The following is a 22,923-nucleotide window of genomic DNA, read 5'->3' on the forward strand; positions in this document are numbered from 1 at the left end:
CTTGGAACCGTTGTGAATTGCAGATTGACAGCTGTTTTTTCTTTAAATGAAAGTCTGCTTCTCGCAGAAATAAAAAAAATAAAGGGAAGAACGACGGAACTAGAGGAAGAAGAAGAAAAAGTCTGAGGCGGTTTTTGTGCGTATAGGCTTAGAACCTCCCTGTACATTTAAACCTCTACATTCATTTCCTTTGGCTCTCGTCACAAAATCCTGGCGAATCCTCCCTATAGTGGGTATGTGCCATTTTAGAGGGGGGCCAACAAAAACAGCAGGAACTGATGTTTGACCTCGTCGAGGGCACAAGCGTTCACGTTCCAAGGTCATCCAAGTTTCGCCGTGTTACGGATGAGTATTGGGCATTTTCTTCTCGCGCTTTTCATTGCTTGCTGGGTTTGGCCTTTACTTCATGGTTAAGTGTGTTAGCTCGACACAGCGTCCCGGCAAGGGGCGCACACCCCCGTCAAACAGCCTCTCGTTTGATAACTTGGCCATGAAAACCTTGTTTTATTCTCGCAGTGTCGTGCGAATGCACCTGGATTGTCCTTGAACCGTCAAATGGAGACGCCATCTGGCTGAACGACCCAGAGTCAGTCCAGGAGGCAGGCTGCGTCACATCATTACCTAGAAATCCTGAAAGTCTGGCAGTTCGACTGAAGTGGCCTTGTTCGCCGAACGCCAGCACGCGCTTGAGTGAAGTGCTGGCACAAGTGTTCTTCGTTGGAATCTCATCCGGTGAGTTACTGCTATATGCCAGCGCACCTTGCCTGCAGCAATGGGCAGGGCCGCGGCGTTGGCGCTCAGACCTGATCGCCCGAGTGACTAACAAAGCTCCCCTCTGCTCGCATCATTGCCTTTAATCGCTGTAGCCGCGCTTTTGACGCTGCCGCAGTCCACATTACAAATACCTGGGTTTAACGTTTGCTGAGACTACATGCTCGTCACATCTTAGTGTGCGGCTCCATTTTATTTTCTTTTTGTTGCGAAAGCAACACTACGAGAGTCGCCGACCCATTTCGCGGAGCTGACGAAAGGCCATACTGCGCATGCGCGAGGAGCAGTGACGTCACACGGCGCACAGCTGGCGCACCGCCGCCGTCGCTGCGCGGGTGACTCAGAGGTGCCGCCGCCGCGCTCGCTAGTTGCGCATGCGCAGTAGTGGCGCATAGCTAGCGTGCCGGGGCCGCCGCCGCCGCTGCCGCGCGCTCTCCATCGCCTCTCTCTCTCTCCTCGTTGCTTTGGCAATCCTCCAGGTTTAACCAGAGCTAAACCACTGCCAATTTTTTACTGTCGAAGCAGTGCCACTTTGTGTTGTGTCCAATCAAAACCCACGCAAGGCGTGACACTTCCTGAAGATGGCTGAGATCGCCTAACCGATACGCCGAATAAATGTTTGTTCATTCCTACTCCAGCCCTATGTGCTGCGTGACTTCACGGTTTCTCCTCGTCCTGTTGCTCGTCCACATCATAGTGCGGTCGTGTCAGAGGTGGTGTCAGCTGAGGAGAGCTAAAGAGGGAACAGCTTCTGCTTGTATTAGGTCGGCCCTTAGTCACTGCTCCCTGGTAAACACATGAAATCTAGGCACTCGATCTCACAAATGGGCTTGATACTCCCTGGAGCGTCACCAGTTCTGGTCCAGAAATATTTCGTGAATAAATTTTTGCCTCCAAAGTTGCTCTGTGGACCATAATGCAGTCTGTAGTGAGAGTCTGAAGGTTAACTTCTACCGCCTTGGGTCCTTTACCGTGCACCTAGGTCTCAGTGCACGGGCGTCTCAGCGCTTCGCCTCTATCTAAATCCGGCTGCCGCGGTCGGGATATTCGATTCAGCGACCTAGCACTCAGGACGCGGAATTCCTGAGACACCGCGGTGAGCCTTACTTATTTAGACGCCAAAAAGAACCGCACTGGTGTCAAGAAGCTCAGTACTGTATCGCAGATACAGCAGTTCCCGCTGCTGTACTCTCACCTCCATATGAGAATGATAAAGCGGAGCTGCTTGTCTAACATTCCTGCTTCCACGGTGAGGCAGTTTGCTTCAGTTTGTCAGGAAACCAAGACAAGTCCTCTTGGCGAAACACTGGCCAGCGGGCTACTCCCTACCTTTGATGCCGAATTTTACTACGCCAACCACGAAAGACGACACTAGAAAAACTGTACGTCACAGGAGCAATATTAACAGCCCTATAGCCTACACCAGTACGTCGGTAAATATCTGCTCCGCCACACACATCTTGACCCGTCGCGGTGGCTCAGTAGTTACGGCGCTCGGCTGCTGACCCGAAATACGCGAGTTCAATCCCGGCCGCGCCGGCCGAAATTCGATGAAGGCGAAATTCTAGATGCCCGTGTACTGTGCGATGTCAGTGCACTTTAAAGAACCCAATGTGGCAGAGACTTCCGGAGCCCTTCACTACGGCGTCGCTCATAGCCCGAGTCGCTTTGGGACGTTAAACCCCAATAAACGAAACACACAGCTTGAAAGTGAAATCTATGTGGTTTCCATGCATTCTTTATAGTTTAGTATTGCTGTTTGTAATCTTTGATTTGTACTCCGTACATATCTCCCCCCCCCCCCCCCCCCTCTTTATTTTTACGTACGCCCACAAGTTTACGCCTGATTTTATGCGTTGCATATTGCAATCACTCAGTTCAGCCCTTGGGCGCGGCCGGGCAGCCACCAAACCACGTGACGTGACGTCACGACAGCCGGAGGAAAAGCTGGGCCCGAACTCGCGCGGTCGCGCGGCCGCAGCCACCACCTGACTGCCGCTCCTCCCGCTAGGGGCGCTGCGCCGGCGCAAAAAGACCGCGCAATATGCAACGCATTCTTGGCTTAACCAAGCTAAGCCTGGGCATCTTTTCTTTTCATCACGCTTCATAACTCGTCGCTGCGAAATTTCCGCCCATCATAACTGTGTAATTTTTTCCTCGAAAATTGTTTAAAGCACTTTGCTCGTTTTGTTCGTTCCTGGCGCAGCTCATCTGACAGTCTTGTTTTTCGACGAAATGCTTCGTGAGGACATGCTGGGTCGGAGCCACTTAGACACCCGCTAAAGTGCTCGACATCTGCTCCATCGAGCTGGGCAACCTTCCGCCAGGCAGTGACTCGTCAGAATGAAGAGGAAGATAGAATACGCAAGGAGAAATGAAAGAAAGTAAGAAACGAATTACGGAGCGCTCTTTTTTTACGTGATGCGACGTCTAAAGTTGTATAGAAAAGGTGACGGATGTTCAGGCTCCGGTAGCTAAGAAGGCGTCATAGGAGGGCGCATGCCGCCTCCTTCAAATCTCTTGAGGCCAAATGATTCGGTTTTGAGCTTTATAGTCGAGCGTTGAGGCATCTCTGAAAACCAAAATGACTTGAAAAGTAAGGACGACGATTTTCACCTTAACAGAGATTTAGAGCTTCATGGGCGCCGTAAGTGCTCCACTATACGGATGAAAAGCCCACCATGTGTCATGAAGACTTTGGACTAAGGCTGTGCAGCATTGCAGCAGCTCGAGACTTTCAATATAACGAGCCGCTTCTCGCCTTTTTCCTCTGGCGAGATGGACGTCGCCGTCAGTGGGAAGCCGCACTTGCCCACCTTCGTGAATTCGATCCTATTCGAGCTCGAGCTCGGTTATATTAACTACCGTTTTGCAATCGACTGCGGTCGAGTGTTGCAGCGCACGTTAATTCTCTGCGGACGCATTAAAGGCACACCGAGGAAAAACTGAAGTCGTCCTATATTACCCCTTTTTGATGCAAAAAACGCTACTTTCACTGTAAAGGAGCTTTTAGGGGATAGAAAATAGATAGAAGGAGTACAGATACCATCACTACAGGTTGTTTTCTTCAGCAAAGTGCAATGACGTCAAGTGGTTTTTGTTTCGGAACCTCCGAAGCTAGGCCAAGCCACCATCTAATTCCAATCGCAAAATCACGGAGCCGTCTCTGATGCCCGTGACGTCATAATTGTCCCGAGTTTGAATCGATTGGCGGGGGAAAAAAAATATTCCATATTAAACTCGAAATCCCTCTGCAGTAAACACTCCTTTTGCTGACGAGCAAACTCCAGCAGAAGCCCAAAAAGCTGGACGATAAAATTTTACCAAGAAAAAAAAAATGTATGGAGATGTCCTAAATGGTCTTGTAAGCTAGAAACGAGGTGGAGGCATAACTGAGTCTACTAGCACGACTTACCATGAACAGTTTTTTTTTATTTGCAGTAGACGTGGGTAACTCTTCAGTTCAGTTGCATTAATGCCTTTTGTACACTTCATTGCTCCCGCCTACTCGCAATATGGGTCTGCTGTTGATGCAGTAGTATAGGGTGTCATTGTTATATCACAATATTTATAAGAATGGCTCACGCACATTAAACGTACACTGCTTTCGTGACTAATGATCCCTGGCAGATTAATGTCGCCCTATCGTAAAAAAAAAAAAAAAAAAACGCATGCGCCCGGTACATATCGGAGCCCCAGTGGAGAGGACACTCGATCATCTTGGGAGGCGTCTTCGCGTTCTTTCTTAGCTCAGAGTCGCGCACTCCTCTGGCAGCACCGTCTGCCAGCAGTGCTTTCAATGATTTATTACTAGAGAGTGCTGAGCGTTGCGCTAGCAATTGTGCAGGCGTGAAAACCGTTTGGAAATGAGTCCGGGGCTGCCTTTCTGTTAACGACAGACACACTTTTGAGGGGAAAATTTATTATCCTGTCAAAGTCCCCGCGCACTCTGTCCCTAAAGTTGGCACATTGAGTGCAGTCGGCGCTGTCTTCTTCTGCCAAGCTATAGTCGGAGAAGGCTTCGTTCGGATTCAACGACAAAATTCCTGGTCCAAATGCTTATACGGATAGGTAATATATTTTTTTCTTTCTCTTGATTTTAAAATGGACGGTGTGCTCCAGCAGCCCGTGTTACTTTACGCTTTCGGGCGTGACGGTCGTCGTAGTAATTAAAGCGCCCTTTAATTGCTCCCGCCGCGCAAAATAGATTTTTCTTCTTGTCTTTTTCGGAGTGCTTCGCGATTAGAAGTACTCGGAGTGTAACAAGAAAGGTAGCCTCCATTAAATCTAACACTAACACTTACAATTAGCGTAGCAGAAAGCGCTGAAGAAACTCACAAAGGAAAACAGGTAATATGTTACGTCCTTCCGGCTTCAGAAAATGCGCTGGTGATCACGGTGCTAAGAGCCCGCGATGATCTCGCTCTGATTCCATTACAACAATGCAGCCGCGCTTAAGGCAACACTGCGACCGCGCGTCAAGCGAGTTGGCGAAACGTGACGCTTCGTACGAGAGCGAGTACCCGCGTGCACTGTTGCGCCGCTGCCGAATCGTCTTCTAGCCACCTGCATTTAGTCGCACCCAGAACGGCAGTCGTATTCACGCGATAGCGTTAAGGGTCGCGTGTCGCAGAAAAGCCGGCGTCGTCGTCGGCGTCGTTGGCAGTAAGCTGAAAATCCCGATTGAAGCAGAGAATTAATAAAATTAAGCTGAACGTAAAACTTGGTTAACTTGTACTTGGGTGGGAATAGAACCCAGGGCCTTATTGTTGCGAGATGAGCACGCTATTCATAGGCCACGAAGGCTCGGCAGTTCGGGCTGAATAAAGGTTGGCGTATTATTGTACTAATAATTCGAGAGGACATAGTAGTAGCGCTAAAAAAACAAGGACAGGGTAGAGAAAGACAACACAGGCGCTAGGCGTCTTTCTCTACCCTGTCGTCCTTGTTTTTTTTTGCGCTACTACTATGTCCTCTCAATCCAAACACCAACTAGCCCAGCTTTCTGCCTTAAATGCCTTACTAATAATTCCCCATCTACGCATCAGTGCGCGTCTCTAAGACACTTCCCTAAGCCAAAGACCACAACTGAATGCGTTGTAGTGTTTGGCTTAGTTAAGTGTCTTAGGGACATGCACTGATGCGTAGGTGAGGAATTATGAGTTTGCTAATTAGGTTTGGTTTGGTTTGGTTTATGGGGTTTAACGTCCCAAAGCGACTAAGGCTATGAGAGACGCCGTAGTGGAGGGCTCCGGAAATTTCGACCACCTGGGGTTCTTTAACATGCACTGACATCGCACAGCACACGGGCCTCTAGAATTTCTCCTCCAAAGAAATTCTAGCCGCCGAGGCCGGGATCGAACCCGCGTCTTTCGGGACAGCAGCCGAGCACCATAACCGCTGAGCTACCGCGGCGGCTTTGCTAATTAGGAATTCGGTAAATGAGTAGGCGACTCGAACGGGACCCGATAACACTGTGGCGTTCTACGCTTAAGCGTTTCCCAATTTTTTTTCGCTTGCATTGAACCGCTTTCTTCGTCGGTTTTGTGAGCGGCGTCAGAGGAAACCAGAAGACATCATCAGGAAGCTGCTTGGAATGGAACCTGTCCGGAGCATGAGTGGCTGATCGATGCGGAGCGCGAAATTAGACGCGGCTTAGTTTACCTCAGCTTCCTATACCAGAGGACGCCACGCTCTATTCGAGCGCATCGTATTTATTTACCAGGCAAGAGGAATTTTTGTGAAGAATCCGGAACTTTCCGCTGCGCGCAAGCTTCACTTCCAGTACCCGAAAGGGGAAGACGACGACGAAAGGATGCCGCAGCAAAGCATCACGCGTCCCGTATTTATTTTCCGCGCTGTCACTCCGGTGTATAATATGAATGGGTCATAAGAACGTTTACTCATCTTTTGTGCACACAAACAGCTTAAGGGTGTTTGTATTATCAAAGGAAGCGTCTTTCTAATCCGCCGGTTTCAATGAGACTCGAGCGCGAACACTGAGAACACTGTAATGTTATTTACGTCGATGTAGAAAAAACATAAATGAAAAAAAAAAGAGTACGCAAGTGGCTCCTACCCACCACACAGTTTTTTTTATTCCTCTTCATATGTGTTCTTTTGTGAATTCAGGTTTCAATGCACCCTTTCACTAAACATAAAATTTATCCTTACTGTAAGTGTCAATCCTTGTTTTCTTTTTTTTTTACGTTGGTTGCAGGTGCGCCATGCCAGATGCCGAATCCCAGAGTAAACATAGAGCGCAAATTTCTGCCTGTCTGCGCGCGAGGTGAGTGTTCCAATGCATATGCTTGCAGGAAAAAAAAGTATCAAGATGAAATCTCTCGTAACAGAGGTTACTTTCCGGCCAGAAACTTTCCCGACACGCCCACCGGACAGCCTTTGCGGTCAGCGGTTTCTTTTCCCTTTACTTCTTCCTTCATTTGCCATAGTGAGTGTTTGTCTTTATATTTGTTACTATTCACCTTTACCTTTCGGTTTGATTTATATTTATCGGGTTTAACGTCCCAAAGCGACTCAGGCTATGAGAGACGCCGTAGTGAAGGGCTCCGGAAATTTCGATCACCTGGGGTTCTTTAACGTGCACTGACATCGCACAGTACACGGGCCTCTAGAATTTCTCCTCCAAAGAAATTCAACCGCCGCGGCTGGGATCGAACCCGCGTCTTTCGGGTCAGCAGCCGAGCACCATAACCACTGAGCCACCGCGGCGGCACTTTACCTTTCAGGGCATGCAATCCTTTCCCTGGTTCGTATAGGGAGTCGCGTCGCAATAATGGTTACGTTTAGTGCTGCCAGACGCCAAATCAGAAAGGAAAACGGCGAACGAGGGAACCTGCAGCCGTAGCTTAAAGAAAAAAAGGAACAAGAACCACTTCGCTCATCTGCTGCTGCCAGAAAGTCTCCTGGCTGCTGCTTATGAGCGTCGAAAACTCACTGTAGCCTTTTCAGCCCTTCCTTCCCGCTTCGATCACAAGACAGCGCTCGTTGTGTGACGAGCGTGCGGCCAGCTCGTGGCCCCAAAACCGGGGCCTCGTCGACGCAGCTTGTAAAGATTTATGGCTAGCCCGTCGTTCCTTGTTTGTCAGCCCCCCGCGCGCGCGCGGGACGGCAGCCGCGGCTCCTACCATTTGCCCGCCGAAGCAGAGCCCGCCGCCGCTCCACAAGTGCCCTGGGCGCGCGCCCGCGCGCGACGTGCTTCTCAGCCTGCCGCCGCCGCCGGAGATCAAACAAGTTCGCGGCGTCACGCATGGCGGCCGAGCGGCACGGTTCAGCGACGCGCGTTTTATGCCTGCGCCGCCGTGTGTCGACCGCGCAGAAATTGACGTTCGGAGGGCGCCTGCAGGCAGCGCGTTTTTTTTTTGTTTAGTTGCTGCGTCTAGGGAAGAGACACGCGTGAACACTCTCGGGCCCTGCGCCTCTGCCTACGACTGCCGCTCGCATTCAGCTTGTTATGCGGCCGCAGCGATCCTTTGCAAGTGCGCCCGCCGCGTATGTCGCGACCAGAAACGGGGTAGCCGGGGCACAACGGAGCCCATTTGTGTGGCAGAAAGGAGCTTGTTTGGGAAATTTGTTGCTCTCCAGACAGGGAAATATGCCAAAAGAGGAAGCTGGTCTTCTTCGCGCGGGGAGAAGGGGGAAGGCACGAGACCCACTTCAAAAAAAAAAAAAAAAAAAAGTAGAGGCCATAGCGGTCGCTACCAAACAACTACGAATTTGCTTATCCCACAGGTTACTACGACCTTATTGACAGCGGGTCCAAGTGCCGTTAGTGACTGTTACTGACTGATGAAGCAGGTAAAGAGCTCAATCACTAAACAGTCGCGTCACTAGTTGCACCCCTAGTACTACCACTAGTCATGGCGACACATCATCTACGAAATGTTATATAATTTAGCGTTCGTTGTCCGAACAAGGTTACCAAGGTGCCTACAAGGCGGTCATGGCGTGTCCGTTTTGGATATCCAAGGTATATAAGAAATGTTGTGCTTTTGAGGTTACTTGCGTCGAACTACCCAACCCGAACGGCAGTGAACTTTTCCAGCGTGGTAGTTTCAGGCTCACAAAACTAGCGTACGAAGCTTTCGCGGTGATCAAACCGAGCAATTAAGCCCTAGCGGCAAACAAAGCCATGTGATCGAAAAATGTCATGACAGAAAATGTTACTATACATCAGCAAAACGTGCGCTTTGTGCTAGTTTACATACCCCAAATATATGACCCCCTTTAGGGCCAGCGTGTGTTGGTTGAGTGACGCTGTTTCTTTATCAGAAACCAGTGGCGGCGCAAGTGGCAGAAACGAATGCAAACATGAAGATGCATGAAGCTGTCTTGTTATAGAAAAACCGCATAGTTATCAATAAAGTCTGTGTTCCTTACAGTTTACATTAGTTTGGAGAGCAGCGAGGTTTGAGAGACTAAAAAGTTATTAAAAGTAAGTGGTAGGATAGTTAGACAGGATACCAGTAAGCTCTCTCAGGAGACGACAGACAGAATAAAACTGGCCGAGCTATCAAAATTGATCAGTAAGCGTAAGGTTGCTGATATAACTGACATAAGGGGGTATAATATGGAAAGAATCGAGCATGCTCTAAAGAAATGAAGAGGCTGTTTGGGCTTGTTGGTCAGTGATCATGGTTAAAGAATTCAGTGCACGTTAAAGAACCCCAGGTGGTTGAAATTTCCGGAGCCCTTCACTACGGCGTCCCTCATAGCCGGATTTGCTTCGGGGCGTTAAACCCTAATAAACCAAACCAAACTGGCGCTGCGCCAGTCCTGTCCACTTCTCCGTTAGTCCTTGTCTTTTCGCGCTGCATTCTTTTACCATGCTCTAAAGAACGGAGGTAGCCTAAAACAGTCAAGAGGAAGTTAGGCGTAGGCAAAAATCAGATGTATGTATTAACAGGGTAACAGGGCAGTAGTTAAAGTAGCCGATGAGTTCTACACAGATCTATACAGTAGCCGAAGCGATCGGGACAATAATCAGAGAGGCAGTAGGGCAGAGAGAAAGCCCTAGAAGCTATGCAAAGGGGGAAAGCAGCTGGTGAGGATCAAGTAACAGCTGATCTGTTGAAGGCAGATTGTGCTAGGAAAACTGGCCACCCTGTACACGCAATGCCTCATAACCTAGAGCGTACCGGAATCTTGAACGAAAGGTAACATTATCTTAATGTTTAAGAAACGGGACGTCAAGGACTTGAAAAATTAGACCGATCAGCTTAATGTCCGTTGACAACAAGGTATTCACTAAGGTAATCGCTAATAAAATCAGGAGAACCTTGGACTTCAGTTCACCAAAGGACCATCATGCAGGCTATCGTAAAGTCTACTCGGCAAATGAAATATTGATACTATTAATCAGGTGGTAGAGAAATGAACAAAGTATAAACAACCTCTTTATATAGCCTTAATAGGTTACTAGAAAGCGTGTGACCCAGTAAACTACACCAGTTATGCAGGAATTACGGAATCAGGGCCATATATAAATTAACTTTGACGGTCGATTTGCGTAGTTGGGCCGAATGCGAATTAGGTGCTCTAGAACTTCGGTTTCTACTTCAGTTCCGGTGTTCGTATTTATCGTTCACGAAGTGTATTTGTTCCTAGAGCGATAACGGGTTAATGGCCACATATGCAGAATTCGTCATTCTCTACTTTACATTCACAGATCCATGGAAGCCCTCGTACGACTGCCGGTGCAGCGATTAAGCGATGTGCCACTGCCCTGCGATGGCAGCTGCTGCCGTTGGTATGGCTTGTGGGACCCAGGTTGCTCTTCCCGAGCCACCTCTCGCGACCAGTTACTATTTGAAAGGAATAGGTCTACTTGGGGCATGAAGTGACTGCAGATCCGGATCACGTGAGTGCAATTACTAAGAATAGAAATGGGATGGAGCGCATTTCGCAGGTACTCTCAGATCATGCCAGTATCTCTCAAGAGCCCCGCCGCGGTGGCTCAGTGGTTACGGTGCTCGTCTGCTGACCCGAAAGACGCGGGTTCGATCCCGGCCACGGCGGCTGAATTTCGATGAAGGCGAAATTCTAGAGGCCCGTGTACTGTGCGATATGAGTGCACGTTAAAGAACCCCAGGTGGTCGAAATTTCCGGAGCCCTTCACTACGGCGTCCCTCATAGCTGGGGTTGCTTCGGGGCGTTAAACCCTAATAAACGAAACCAAACGTATCTCTCAAGAGAAAAATGTATAACAGCTGTACCTCACCGGTACTCGTCTATGGGGCAGAAACGTCGTGGCTAACGAAAATGGTTAAACTTAGATTAAGGACAACGCAGCGAGCTACGGAAAGGAAAATGATGGGTGTAATGTTAAGAGACAGGAAGAGAGCAGTGGGGATCAGGGAGGAGACGCGAGTTAATGACATCCTAGCAGAAATCAAGAGGAAGACATGGGCTCGGGAAAGTAATGCAATGCGAAGGCAAGGTAATCGATTGTCGTTAAGGGCAACGGACTGGATACCAAGAGAAGGAAAGCGTAGGAGGAGGAGGCAGGAAGGAGGGCGGTCGAGATTAGGAAGTTGGGGTGGATAAGGCGGCCGCAGCTGACACTGTACTGCATGGGTTAGTTCGAGAGATATGGGAGAGGCCTTAGTCCTGCAGTGGGCATAATCAGAGCAATGACGACGCGAAAGATTAGTTACAAGATGACGAGTTTTGCAAACACTGACTATCTTTTTAGTGGCTTTAGCCCGTTGTCGGGATTCTTTTTTTTTTCCGAACACCAAACATGACTACGTGCATTTTTGAAGATTGTGTTTTGTAACTTCTTCAGAATGAAAATGCTTTTGCAAGAGCGTTCGCAAATTTAATTAATTGGCAATTAATTCCTCCAATTAGCCGAACGTACGAACACTCCCGATGACCCCAGAAACACCGTCACTATCGCTTATAAAGATCGATCACTCATATGTAGCACTTTGGCGCAAGTTAACGAGGTATCGCACGCAGAAAACATCAATACAAATCTTAAGCCAGTCACCAAACAAAGACCATTTGGATTCTAACGACTGTACATTTACTACTTTTTGTTCTTTTATTTGAAATTCAGTTGGTGACAAATCATTCACATCCGTAGGAGGTTAGTAACTGCAACAATTACGACCTTTTTGCTATTCTTGCCTTCGAAAACGCAAATAATAGAAATCGAGAATATCTCCCAGCCACGGTGTTCTGTGACAACCGTGGCTACTTTGTGGAACTTACTGTACTGTCGCAGCTGTACAGTTAAACACCAAGTTGTCGGTGAGTAATTTCACATTCCCGCGAGGTCATTGGTGCATTACTGAAATTGGTTTTAAGCACAGAACGACAGCACAGGAAGCAATGAGTTTGAGAGGACAGAGCGCTAATTAACAACTCAGATTTTATTGACAGACCTCTTGTTTTTATAGCAGCTGCTGATACCAACAAAATAAAAAAAAGAAATAACATGGACAGGTCAAATCAACATAGATACATTCATCTTACGAGGTGAATTGCATAATTTCAGTTCTAATGCTGCGCAAAATATTTTAGTTCTTTTTTGAGCGCCAAATTGAGGGATTGCTGACACACGTGCTACCAGATTTTTCAATCTCATCAGCTTCATTTATTTCACCTCCTAGTTACGTCTTGCACCTTGCGCAACAATACGGTGTCTCCTAGCGTGGGAGTGCAATTGCTGCATGTTAGAATGTGATCAATCATTTTGCTGCCTGATTTGTTTTCAACGTCTTTTGCGCACTTCTTTAGCCTCTCACTAAGACTCCTGCCAGTCCCGGTATATTCCATACAGCTGGCCTGTGGTAAGTGGTATATTGGCCAGACTGGGAGGTGTCTTAAAGATAGGCTGAGGGAGCTAGCAAGAGACTTGAAAACAAATTCCACAAATTTCAACAATTTCCAATTGTGCAGTTGGAAATTGTTTCACAAAACGCACAAAATGCACCAATTTCAGATTATCGATTCTCGATCCATAATTCACGGTTTAAATTCTTTTGTCACTTTCCTGTGATAAAAAGAGAGCGCGACGATGCCGTTAAGGAGCGGGGTGCATTGTGAAAAAAACTAAAGACATAAAGAAATAACATTTCCAAGTGCAGGCGGCCCGGCTGTCGCGAAAAAAACACGCTTGATCGAAATTTGCATCAAATGAAGCACCCGTGCGGTGAAATCCTTTTTTTTTTCAGTTTTGTCTGCGTTATTGCGCCGTGGCCTAAATGCACCGACCACCCAGGGGGAAACGTCATTTGTCTCTAAAGTTCTTCAGTTCTCACAAAGAACAGGTTGGCTCCTGCATTTTTTTCTATAAGCTGAGATTTGTATCCGAAGTTGATTCTCGTTCTTACGCTCCACACCTTTATTTCTTCTGCTCTTCCGCTAAAGTTACCCAGTGCAAAGTATGTTTCCAGCTTCGAAGTGCTTACCGCAAGCACATGCGCAGTCGCTACACAGGACATGCCATGACACGGTGCAAGGCTTACCTGGAGAAAAGCATGGCGTCCAGAAGGGCCTGCAAGTCTTCAGTGGTGACGCTAGCCAAGTGGCCGCTTTGCAGGGCGCACACGTCGTTGGCCTTGGCCCAGGACAGACTTTCGTTGAAGACCCTGTAGCAGTGCAACCCCCAGGAGACCCAGCCGAACTCGCAGTCCTCGGCGAGAGATTGGTTCACGAGCACCGCGTCGTAGGTGGCACAGAAGCCGAGGCTGGCGGCGCTCAGCGCCAGCGACTTCGAGCTGCCGGGTGGTTCCTCGAGGTGCACCCGGATGGCCATCACATTGCCCGCGGACCGGAGCGCCGACAAGTCGGCGCTGCCCGTCCAGTTGCCGCAGAACCGATGTTCGGTGCCTCCTGAAGAGACCTCGATGAAGTTGTCGGGGCAGGACGAAGAGGCGCGCGCGGCCGACACCTGGAGCGTGCTGAAGCTGAGCTGCACTTCGTAGCCCAGCGGCATGATAAGCGCGAAGTGGCAGTCTCCGGGGGCCGAGTAGAGGAGCGACGTGCTCTTACCGGGCGGGTAGCAGACGCGGCCGCTTGCCTCGCTGTGCGTCTCGTTCCGACAGAGCCTGACGAACTCGTACTTGACCGTCCAGCCTTCGGCCTCCAGTAGGGGGTCGCTGCGGAAAGTGATGGAGAGCCTCTCGTCGAGGGACAGGTACGTGAGGTTCCGGCGGCTTCCGCAGAGCACGACGGACCTGGGCCCGCGGCCCGCCAGCGGCCCAATCTCCAGGCTGTCGTGCTCGCAGCGGGGCTCATTGGCGGGCGGCAGCTCAAGGAACGGGATGCGAAGCAGTACGCGGTACCCGCTGGGCGCTAGTATGGTGATGAAGCAGTGCAGGCCCGGAGGGTAGAAATCCGGGTGGTGGGGGCTGTGCCACTCGCCTCGCGTCCTGGTGAGAGTCGCGTTGCAACCTGCGAATCGAAGCAGATGTGTTTGTCGGCGGAAACGTTTAAACGCGATCGCATTTACCAGGAAACCGTGTGTGCTTTAGCTTCTGGTCGCGTCTGAGCAACAGCAGAGGAGGAGATAGAAAGATTGTACAAGCGTCATAGTGGATGTGAGAGGCATTTGTGATAGTGAGGCCTGAAGAGACCAACCATAAAAACTGCTCAATAGTGGTGGCGGAATGACGCTAGCGGCTGCATTCAGATGCGTGTGGCGCAGCGCAGTGCAAGGCAAACGCGGCAAGACGTCTAGCCCAACGGGCGATGAGCGGCAAATTTCCCAGCAATATAAGTTGAAAATAAATCACATCCCTTCTAAGTTTGGACGCCGACAGAGAGAGACGCAACTTTATCCGCACGGTGGCTGTATAATCGTTGCCTAAAAGATGGAGGAAGTGATGCACCAGTAGCATATGGAGAATCAGACTGCAGACTTTGAACTAGTCGTCCCATTGGCAAATAGAAATAGGGGGGGGGGGGGGGGGTGGAGAAAAAGGTTTATGGTTTATGGGTGTCTAACGTCCCAAAGCAACTCAGGCTATGAGGGACGCCTTAGTGAAAGTCTCCAGGAATTTCGACCACCTGGGGTTCTTTAACGGGCACTGACATCGCACAGCACATGAGCCTCTAGAATTTCGCCTCCATCGAAATTCGACCGCCGTGGCCGGGATCGAACCCGCGTCTGTCGGGTCAGCAGCCGAGCGCCATAACCACTGAACCACCGCGGCGGATGAAATGGAGAAAATGGCGACTAGTGAGTGTTCAAACGTGTACTCCGCGTGGGTCCTGTTCAGTATAGCCTGTCTGACGATCCTCGCCTGTTGTAAGGTGAGTGTGGAATACGGTTCGGTGTAGTACCAGTTGCCAATCTCAAGTGCGCTTTATTGAATATAGGCTTACTTGAAAGATACACGTCCCTTGGGTTTGGTTCGCTGAGCCCTGTTCATGCAACCAGTGGCACCCGGCAAAGCGAACCGCAGGTAAGCTGGTGAGCGTGCTCATTTTGAATGTCACTCGCTTTATTTTGGGTCCACGTAAGCTATACTGGGTTGTTAAGCCCCTTGCACAAGATATGTACAATTTCGAGAGTTTCTTAGGTTATTTGCCGTCACGAGATTTTTCAGGGTACTGATGGAGCCTGGTATTAGTGCAGCGAAAGTTGTCGCATTATGTCCGTCATTTGATCGAGTGCGTGTTGTATTGCTGTTATCTCTATTATGTGCACGAACGATAGAGAAAGGTCCTGGTCTGATTTCAAGCGGCCGTCCCTCATGGGACAGCCGAGGCGCCGTAAAGTACGGGTCTCGTAAAGCGGGCTCTTGACTAGGCGTTGCGCCATAGCCCTCGCGCCTCAACGTTGTCGTGTTGGGAGCCGTACATTGAGCCTATAAACAGCATCGAATTTGAAAAAGAAAAACAAAAAACAGTGCAACGCTTCTTGTGCATGTGTGTATGACGACGGTGGTTATCATTTTTTCTACGTACATCAATTATCAAAAATACACAGCCCAAATTGCTTGTTTCAGGACCTTGGTGTGCGGCTCGTAATGCATCGCCATGCAGGCTTCCAAATCTACCTGAGGTGAGAAGACTTCTCGCCCTCACCCCTCCGAGTCTTGCGACTTCCACAGATGCTACAACAGCTCTATTATACGGCTTAGAAGCAAAACTAGTATGCATATGTTTGACAAAGGCCGTAGCTATATGCATGAGTATGAGTCATAACCTTGGGGGTGTTATTATGCTACATCGAATTACACCGCCAAAGAATCGTGGGAAGTTGTCGGACTGAGGAGAAAGCAGCAAACTGAGAGAAATCTATTCTTGCACCTAAATCATCAAGTCTGCTTGGTCCGAGATCCTCGCTCTGCACGAAGCTCAGGAATTGAGGGATAAGGACCTTGTCAAGTTAATCTAATGAACGACCGTCGCTAACTCAGTTCGCAACGGTACAACGCGGGAGGGTCACAGGTAGCGAGCGGCCTTGAGCCTCGGCGGTGGCATGCTGTCCTTTATTCTTTCTGCAAAACTATCTGTAAAATGACACTGGCCGCCGGATTGACTGGAGCAAGGCTTGTGTCTTCTCCAAGGAAAGGAACCTGACAACGGGCCTTCAGCTCGAATCCCTATTCACTCAGACCATGCAAGAATCTTTAAACAAGAGCTTAGACTCCATTCCAAGCTTCTACGCCCGATAATTACGCAGTAGTTTTCGCATATAGATGCACCACCGATCCTGTCCTGCTCATTGTGAGTAAGAAAGCCATACGGGTTTCGAAACATCTTGTCTTTTTTCGACTATGATTGGTGGCTGCTTCTTCATTTCTCTGGATCCCCATGCCTGACCAGACAAATTTCCGTCGAATTCTCGGTTACAACAAACTATCTACTGTCTAAAATGATTGCTCAATTATTTATTTATCTAATTAAATATATATATATATATATATATATATATATATATATATTCACCATTGTTTTTCTGTGTTTCAAAGACGGCTGGTTGCTTTAGCAGATGAATGCAACCTTAACGGGCACCTCATTCCTTCCTATTTCAGTTGGCGCACGCATAGACACACGAATATTTAAAATGCAACCATTCCGTTAGCTTATTAACGCATCTCTGACGCACTACAGTGTTGTCTTGTAACGATGCATTCATATTCGCAAGACGGCATACAAAAGGAGACACACATCCGGCGGTGACTTCTTAGTATAATTTTTACTCTTCTTAAAAATGCAGGACATGACACGATTTGATTCGTCTTTCTTCTTTCACTACGCAGTTTTTGGTTGTACTTTTGTGCCCGTGCTTCAAAATACCACCGACAGGTTCGAACGCTTCCTTTTTACGGCGCTCCCACTAATTTCTTTTTCTCGTTATTTTGAGAATCAAGCTATGCAGCATTTCTATGCAGCATTTCTCAGCATCTGACAGGAAGATTAAAGTGTGCACGCTTACAGGCCATTTGCAAAAAATGTGAAGGCAAAAAAAAAAAACGCGTTTGATCACGGCACAGTACTCGGAACGGCTTACCCTCGCGCCCAGCTCGAATGAGCGTCGGTTACATAAGCCCCGCACACAACCTACATACGCGCGTAAGACGTCAGTGAGCAGGCTGTCGGTGCCCCGGGCAAGTTGATACGAATGGCCTTGCACGGCGAGAAGCGCAATCTGCACGAACACAGGCGCAACGCGAGCACAGTGGCCCATTGTAGCCCACGCTTTGTTTGGACGAGGCTCAAGCGACCCGGCCAAGGCACCGCCGTACATCAGCCTTGCCCGGCGACTGCAGGCTGGGACTCCATTATGAGGCGCAACGCAGTCACTTGTATCCAAGCGAATCCTGCAGAACCAACGGTCATCTCTCGTCTGTATTGACTCACAGCTTTAACCAACGGTGGCGTCAGGTTGCTGGGCCGGCAGAGCCTGACGCGGAGGGCGCGACACGAGCTCTGCGCTGGAGAAAGAATTGCTATTATACGTCGCGGCTGTTCCCTTACCGCAGAGTGTGCAGGTTTTGTCTCCTCCCTCGGGACAAATTCAATTTTGTGACAGACAAAACCTGCTAAGCAAGGCTTCACTTAGACAGCGGGCAGCCGAGGTTGTCATTTGACCGCGAGTGATATTTACTTCGACACGTTACGAGTCGTTATCCCCTTGGCATCACCTTTAATGATAACATCATGCATGACGGTCTGAAAGTAATCGCGTCGCCAGTTTCTGCCTGAATAAACCTAAAGCCTTATTTGCACAAAAACGCAATTACCGCAAACTACCGAGAAGACCTTTCTGTTCGCATTATTACACTCAAAGTTGCTGCGCGCCGCTAGGATTTCTCGCAAATCGAGGTAACACTACTGCGAATCGCTTCTCATGAGCGCGAAAAATTTTAAATGCGCTCTAATCATGTTCACATGACACGTGAGGGCGTTGACACGGACGCTAGTATTCACGCAAGTATCGATCTAGACAGGTTGCTTTACTAACCACGAAAAATACCGTATGCAGTCGTGCAAGGGCCGCTCCCCCTAACTGGGCAACCCAGACGCTCAGATGGCCTGAAGCGATGAACTGCGTAAATAGAACGCGCTGCTAGGATCGTGGTATTCCTTTTTGCCGTATGCCATTGCCTGGAAGTTGCGCCAATTAGTTTCGCTTCACTTTGGCTGGCTTTTATGGCTCGCTATTAATTTTATGTTTTGCACTCGCTGCTTTTACATTTCGCTTTACTTTGTCTGGCTTCAAGGCTTGCTATTGATTTTTTTTATGCTTTTACATGTGCTGCATTACGCATATCTCGCTATACTTGGCGCACCGCGTTGGATCAGCTGATGACGCGGCTCGCTTTCGGCGCGGCTTTCCCTCTCTGCGCGCTCGCCGCTCGCATGGGGGCGTGGCTTCACTCGCCTCTCTAAAGCACTGTGATGATTTGAAGGTTTTTATGCCTCTCCGCCTCCGCCGATGCAGATTTTCCCTCTTGCCTATCGTCAGGGGGTGGTTTTCGAGTTCGGCTTACCGCAGGTGCCGAAGGCTTCATTCAGCGGCGACGCAGAGAAACACGCTGGCATTTTCACCTATTGTCACTACTACTGCTTGCGGAGGAAAATAAAAAAAAGTCGGCGAAGCGTAACGGTGCTTCACGGGTGCATAATTTCCCTGGTAACTGTAGGACTGGTAGCTGTAGATTTTGCAGTGTGTCGCTATCTCGGTGTTGAGAACTAGGGTGCTTCGCATTCAAGCCGCAGTAGAAGGTGTTTTTGAGCTAGCCGCTGCTTATTATTGAATGCCTAATCTGAGTTCATGATATACAAGGATCCATTACCCATCGTCATTTCGGATTCATTTGATCCTCTGGCATTGGTCAGTGTTGTTCGGTGACGTAGCCGCGGCTTTAAAGCGTCCGCGACAGGCGACTGGATCATTGGCTCATTGGCGACCACACTTCGCAATGGTTAACCGGTGCATGTGGAGAGTGTCGAACGCTATCGTCGACGTGAGGACCTGCGACCTGATGATTTATGTGATTGGCGAACCCGAGAAAAAATCATGAATAAAGAAATCCCCGGAATCCAACTCGGGATTGTCACGGCGGCAGTAGCGGCAGCTGCAGCAGCTTGGGCCATCACTTCGAGCGGTGGCAAATGTAAGTATGACCGTATGGACCCGTTTAATGACTTAACCGACCAAGAGTCCGGCATCATATTCGCCTGCCGAAAACGTGGGTGCGCTGGCTGGGCGATGAGCTAGGCGACGAGCTACGTCTGTGGAGACTGCCTGGCGGGCCTCAGTTGCTCACAGTCGACGTAAAAGTCTTCAGTCCTACAGGATCTAGAGTTTAAAGAGTAGCGTCGGTGCACTGAACGTCACCAGACCACTGTACGAAGTAGTACAGAAGGATGTCTCCGACGCGCTGTGCAAAAGTGGTGGCTCGTTTATCTCAAGACTGCGGCCGATCGCGCTTATATTAAGGAACGTATCACCCTTCTCGGAAGCATCACGGATATCGTGGGATGTGTCGATGGCTCATACATTGGAATAAAGGCTCCTTCAAAGTCTCAGATCTATTCAAGGAATCAATGAGATTAACTTACTTGAGTCAGGAAAACAACGACAAGAGGAGCAACCAGGCACGTTCGCACGCTCAAATGTTAGTGATGCACAGACACGGAATAAAAACAACAGCATTTATCTCAGTGGTCAAACACTTAGAAATTAGAAAACGTACGCCATTCACAGCCCATTAAGGATTAGGGTAGTTCATCTTAACAAGAAAAAGATTTGGACTTTGAAGGCTAATACTGGCATAAACTAAACGCAGGTTTGTTTAGGGCAGCCTTGCTAGCTTTGCTTTGCAAGTGCTTTATTTGGCGATTAAAGTGTATGCTAAGGCACAGTTATTTAGTAAAATAAATTTGCGGGCCAAGATCAGGCTGCATGAGGATATCTGGAAAATAACTAGGACCCGCTTTTCAGATGATTATGACATCAAATGATTTGCTCAAATGTCCAGTTATTCTACATGTCACTGTTTTGCGTAATGTTGAAACATAGGTCAGTGTGACAGATGAAATGTTAACAATGTTCAGAAGTGAGCTAGCCCTCAGCCATAACATCGCCAATTCCACATTACAAAAAGGGCTGTACGCAAGCTGTAATTAACCCTCAGCAACCGTATTTCTCTTGATGTAATCTAAAAATAATTCTAACGCACAAGTTCTAAGCTGCCGATCTTGCCCCAGGAGTGCTAAGAAGTGGCGAAAAATAGTAAGCGTGATGGTCCCAGACCAACGGTCGTATTATGATATTACGAAATGGAATGGTGAAACTGATACATGCGTGCCTAGTTTCCGGGCCGTCTAGACGATTTTCCATCGATACATTTATTTCGCACCGATGCAAGGTGCAGAAGTGGCCGTTGTTGACAAAGTACTGTCTTAAATGTAGCTATTGCGAAAAAGAAAGAAGCTGCAACGAGTGCACAGGAACAGACAAGTTTTCATCGCTTCCCCTGCGTCACCTTTGTTCACCGTGACTGCGCAGAGCTAACCTGCAGAACCATCGCTCCACTGAAATCTCGCGCGCCGTCTGCCAGGTCACGTGAAAAGAAGCTCCGCTCCTCGGCGAATTTTTGCGTCAAGTCAAAGACATCACAGGTGATGATGCGACCGCAGCGTTCTCCACGGTACATGGTAAAATATAATTAATTACAAATTATTCTATAGCGCATTCAATGCGCATCTTGCACAGTATAAAATGCTGATGAAGCACCATGAGGTCCGTAATAAAAATCAACTAAAAGCATAGCTAGCATAACTTACTTGCACAAGTAATGCACTCGGTGTACGTATAAACAAATGAAAGAAGGCAACCAATTGACCACTGGAACAGCCTGCCCTTCGCAGTTAAATGCTCAACGTCTCTTACTTCATTCAAACGGTCATTACGTTTTTTCGTTTGGAGAACCTAGATCCCCCCTTTTTTTTTCTCTAACAAATAACGTCGTTATGTGTTATTTTCTTGCTGGGTTACAATTGGTGTGTTTTTAATTCCTTTTGCTGCTGTTGTATTGATGTTCAGTAATTGTTATTGCGGTCATTGTTTGTTCTTTCGCTTTAATTTATGTTTATTTCTTGCATAGCTAATGTTTACAAGCACAGCTAGCCAAATTTTTACCTAGGGTGCGCGACGGCCACTTTTTCTGTGCTCCTGCGCTTTGCGACGAAGCAAAGTTGCGGAAAGCTCACTTGTAAGCACTGGCTTAGCCAGCGTGCTTATATTTGGTATTTTCACAAGTTGTCTCCGTCATGAGCCGCAGGAGCACGGAAAACATGGCCATCACGCACGCCAGCTAAAGATTTGGCCGGCTGTACATCTACTTTCTTACAAGAGGTCCCACTACAGGTTTCCGCTTCGGGACCTCTTTTTGTAATACATACTCTGATGCATTGTATTCACTTGACAATAAACTTGAACTTAAACTTGGACAGTGTGATCACGTGAGCCGCACTTTGTCAACACCCCGTGAAGCACGGGAGGTGATGCACAAGTGGTGATAAACCCAGAGTGACTCTGATAACCCAAAGAAACTGGAGGCATGGCGAAGGGTGAATTTTATGCCGTGATGCCATTAGTTCATTCATCTGAGGGCTTCGCCAGTTTCGCCAAACCGGGGGAATACTGCATAGCGCCCCTGGTTACCAGTTTATCAATAACGCAATAACAGCACAATAAAATGAAAGTACAATGATTTTCGCAAAGCACTGGGCATCTATACGAGCGGAAAAGCAGGCTAAGCGAGAGCCGCATTGCACCGATGACTGCGGATCGTAAACGCAAGTAGAGCCGATTCGAAATGTCGTCCAAATCGAATTTACTGTCGAGCGCCAAAGCGCGTCGCTATACACGCGTGTCACCGCCTTAATTCTTATTCGCACTAACTTGAGGTGGCGTGACGCCTGCTAGTGGAGTACCCTACCAGCCTGTTTCTTTGTGTGTGCTTCTTGACGGTCGTCGGTACCACCCAGACATTCAGCGCGGTTACCTCCAAAAAGGGTGCACAAAGACCACGATAATTCGTCTTAAAACGTGGGTCGTCGCAAAAGCAGGGTACGCATAATCTATAGGTTCCATTGTAGTCAAAAGAATTGAGTGCGAAAATGCCGCTTTCGAGTAAGAGCCGCAACCTGTAAAAATATTAAAAAAAGCACGCCCCTTACTTGAGTGTACATGGCAGTCTTCTACTGTGCGGAAGAAATTTTAACATCTTGGAAGCAAGTGTTTAGCAGGAAGAAACATCCTACCTGGGATGGACCCAGAGCAGCGCCTGTGTGTTGCTGAGCGACTTCGCATGGGAATATTTCCGGCTGGGCCACTCACCTCACCAAACAAGGTTCGGATTATATGGATGTGCTGCTTAGTTTGCGCTCAAATTGAGAACCCACGCGCAAGAAACGAAGACAAAATAAAACAAAATAAGCACCAAGAGCGGAACGCACTCCGTATAAAACTGTTGGCGCTGTGATTGTATCCAAGGGTCTGTGCTAAGAAGAGACATTACAACACCGACGCGTTCGCAGCACATGCACGTTGTTTATGTCCCGTCTCTGCACTGTTCGCTCTCGCAGTGAAGCCAGGAACCAAACGATGCGCATGACCACGCGCAAGTGGCGTAATCGGCGCATGAATCTACT

General features: G+C 48.5%; 1 protein-coding gene across 1 annotated transcript in view; it reads right to left on the reverse strand.

Annotated features, from left to right (window-relative positions):
- The window catches only part of LOC149352684 (uncharacterized), a 290,443-nt gene that overhangs the window by 51,034 nt on the left and 216,486 nt on the right, over nt 1–22,923 (reverse strand). Inside the window, exon 7 of the mRNA XM_089581905.1 lies at nt 13,269–14,196. Coding sequence (XP_089438031.1) covers nt 13,269–14,196 — 928 coding nt within the window. The remainder of the gene's footprint in view (nt 1–13,268; nt 14,197–22,923) is intronic.

Source organism: Amblyomma mixtum, chromosome 3, assembly GCF_055824585.1.
Source record: "Amblyomma mixtum isolate Tamu chromosome 3, ASM5582458v1, whole genome shotgun sequence".
Lineage (NCBI taxonomy): Eukaryota > Metazoa > Arthropoda > Arachnida > Ixodida > Ixodidae > Amblyomma > Amblyomma mixtum.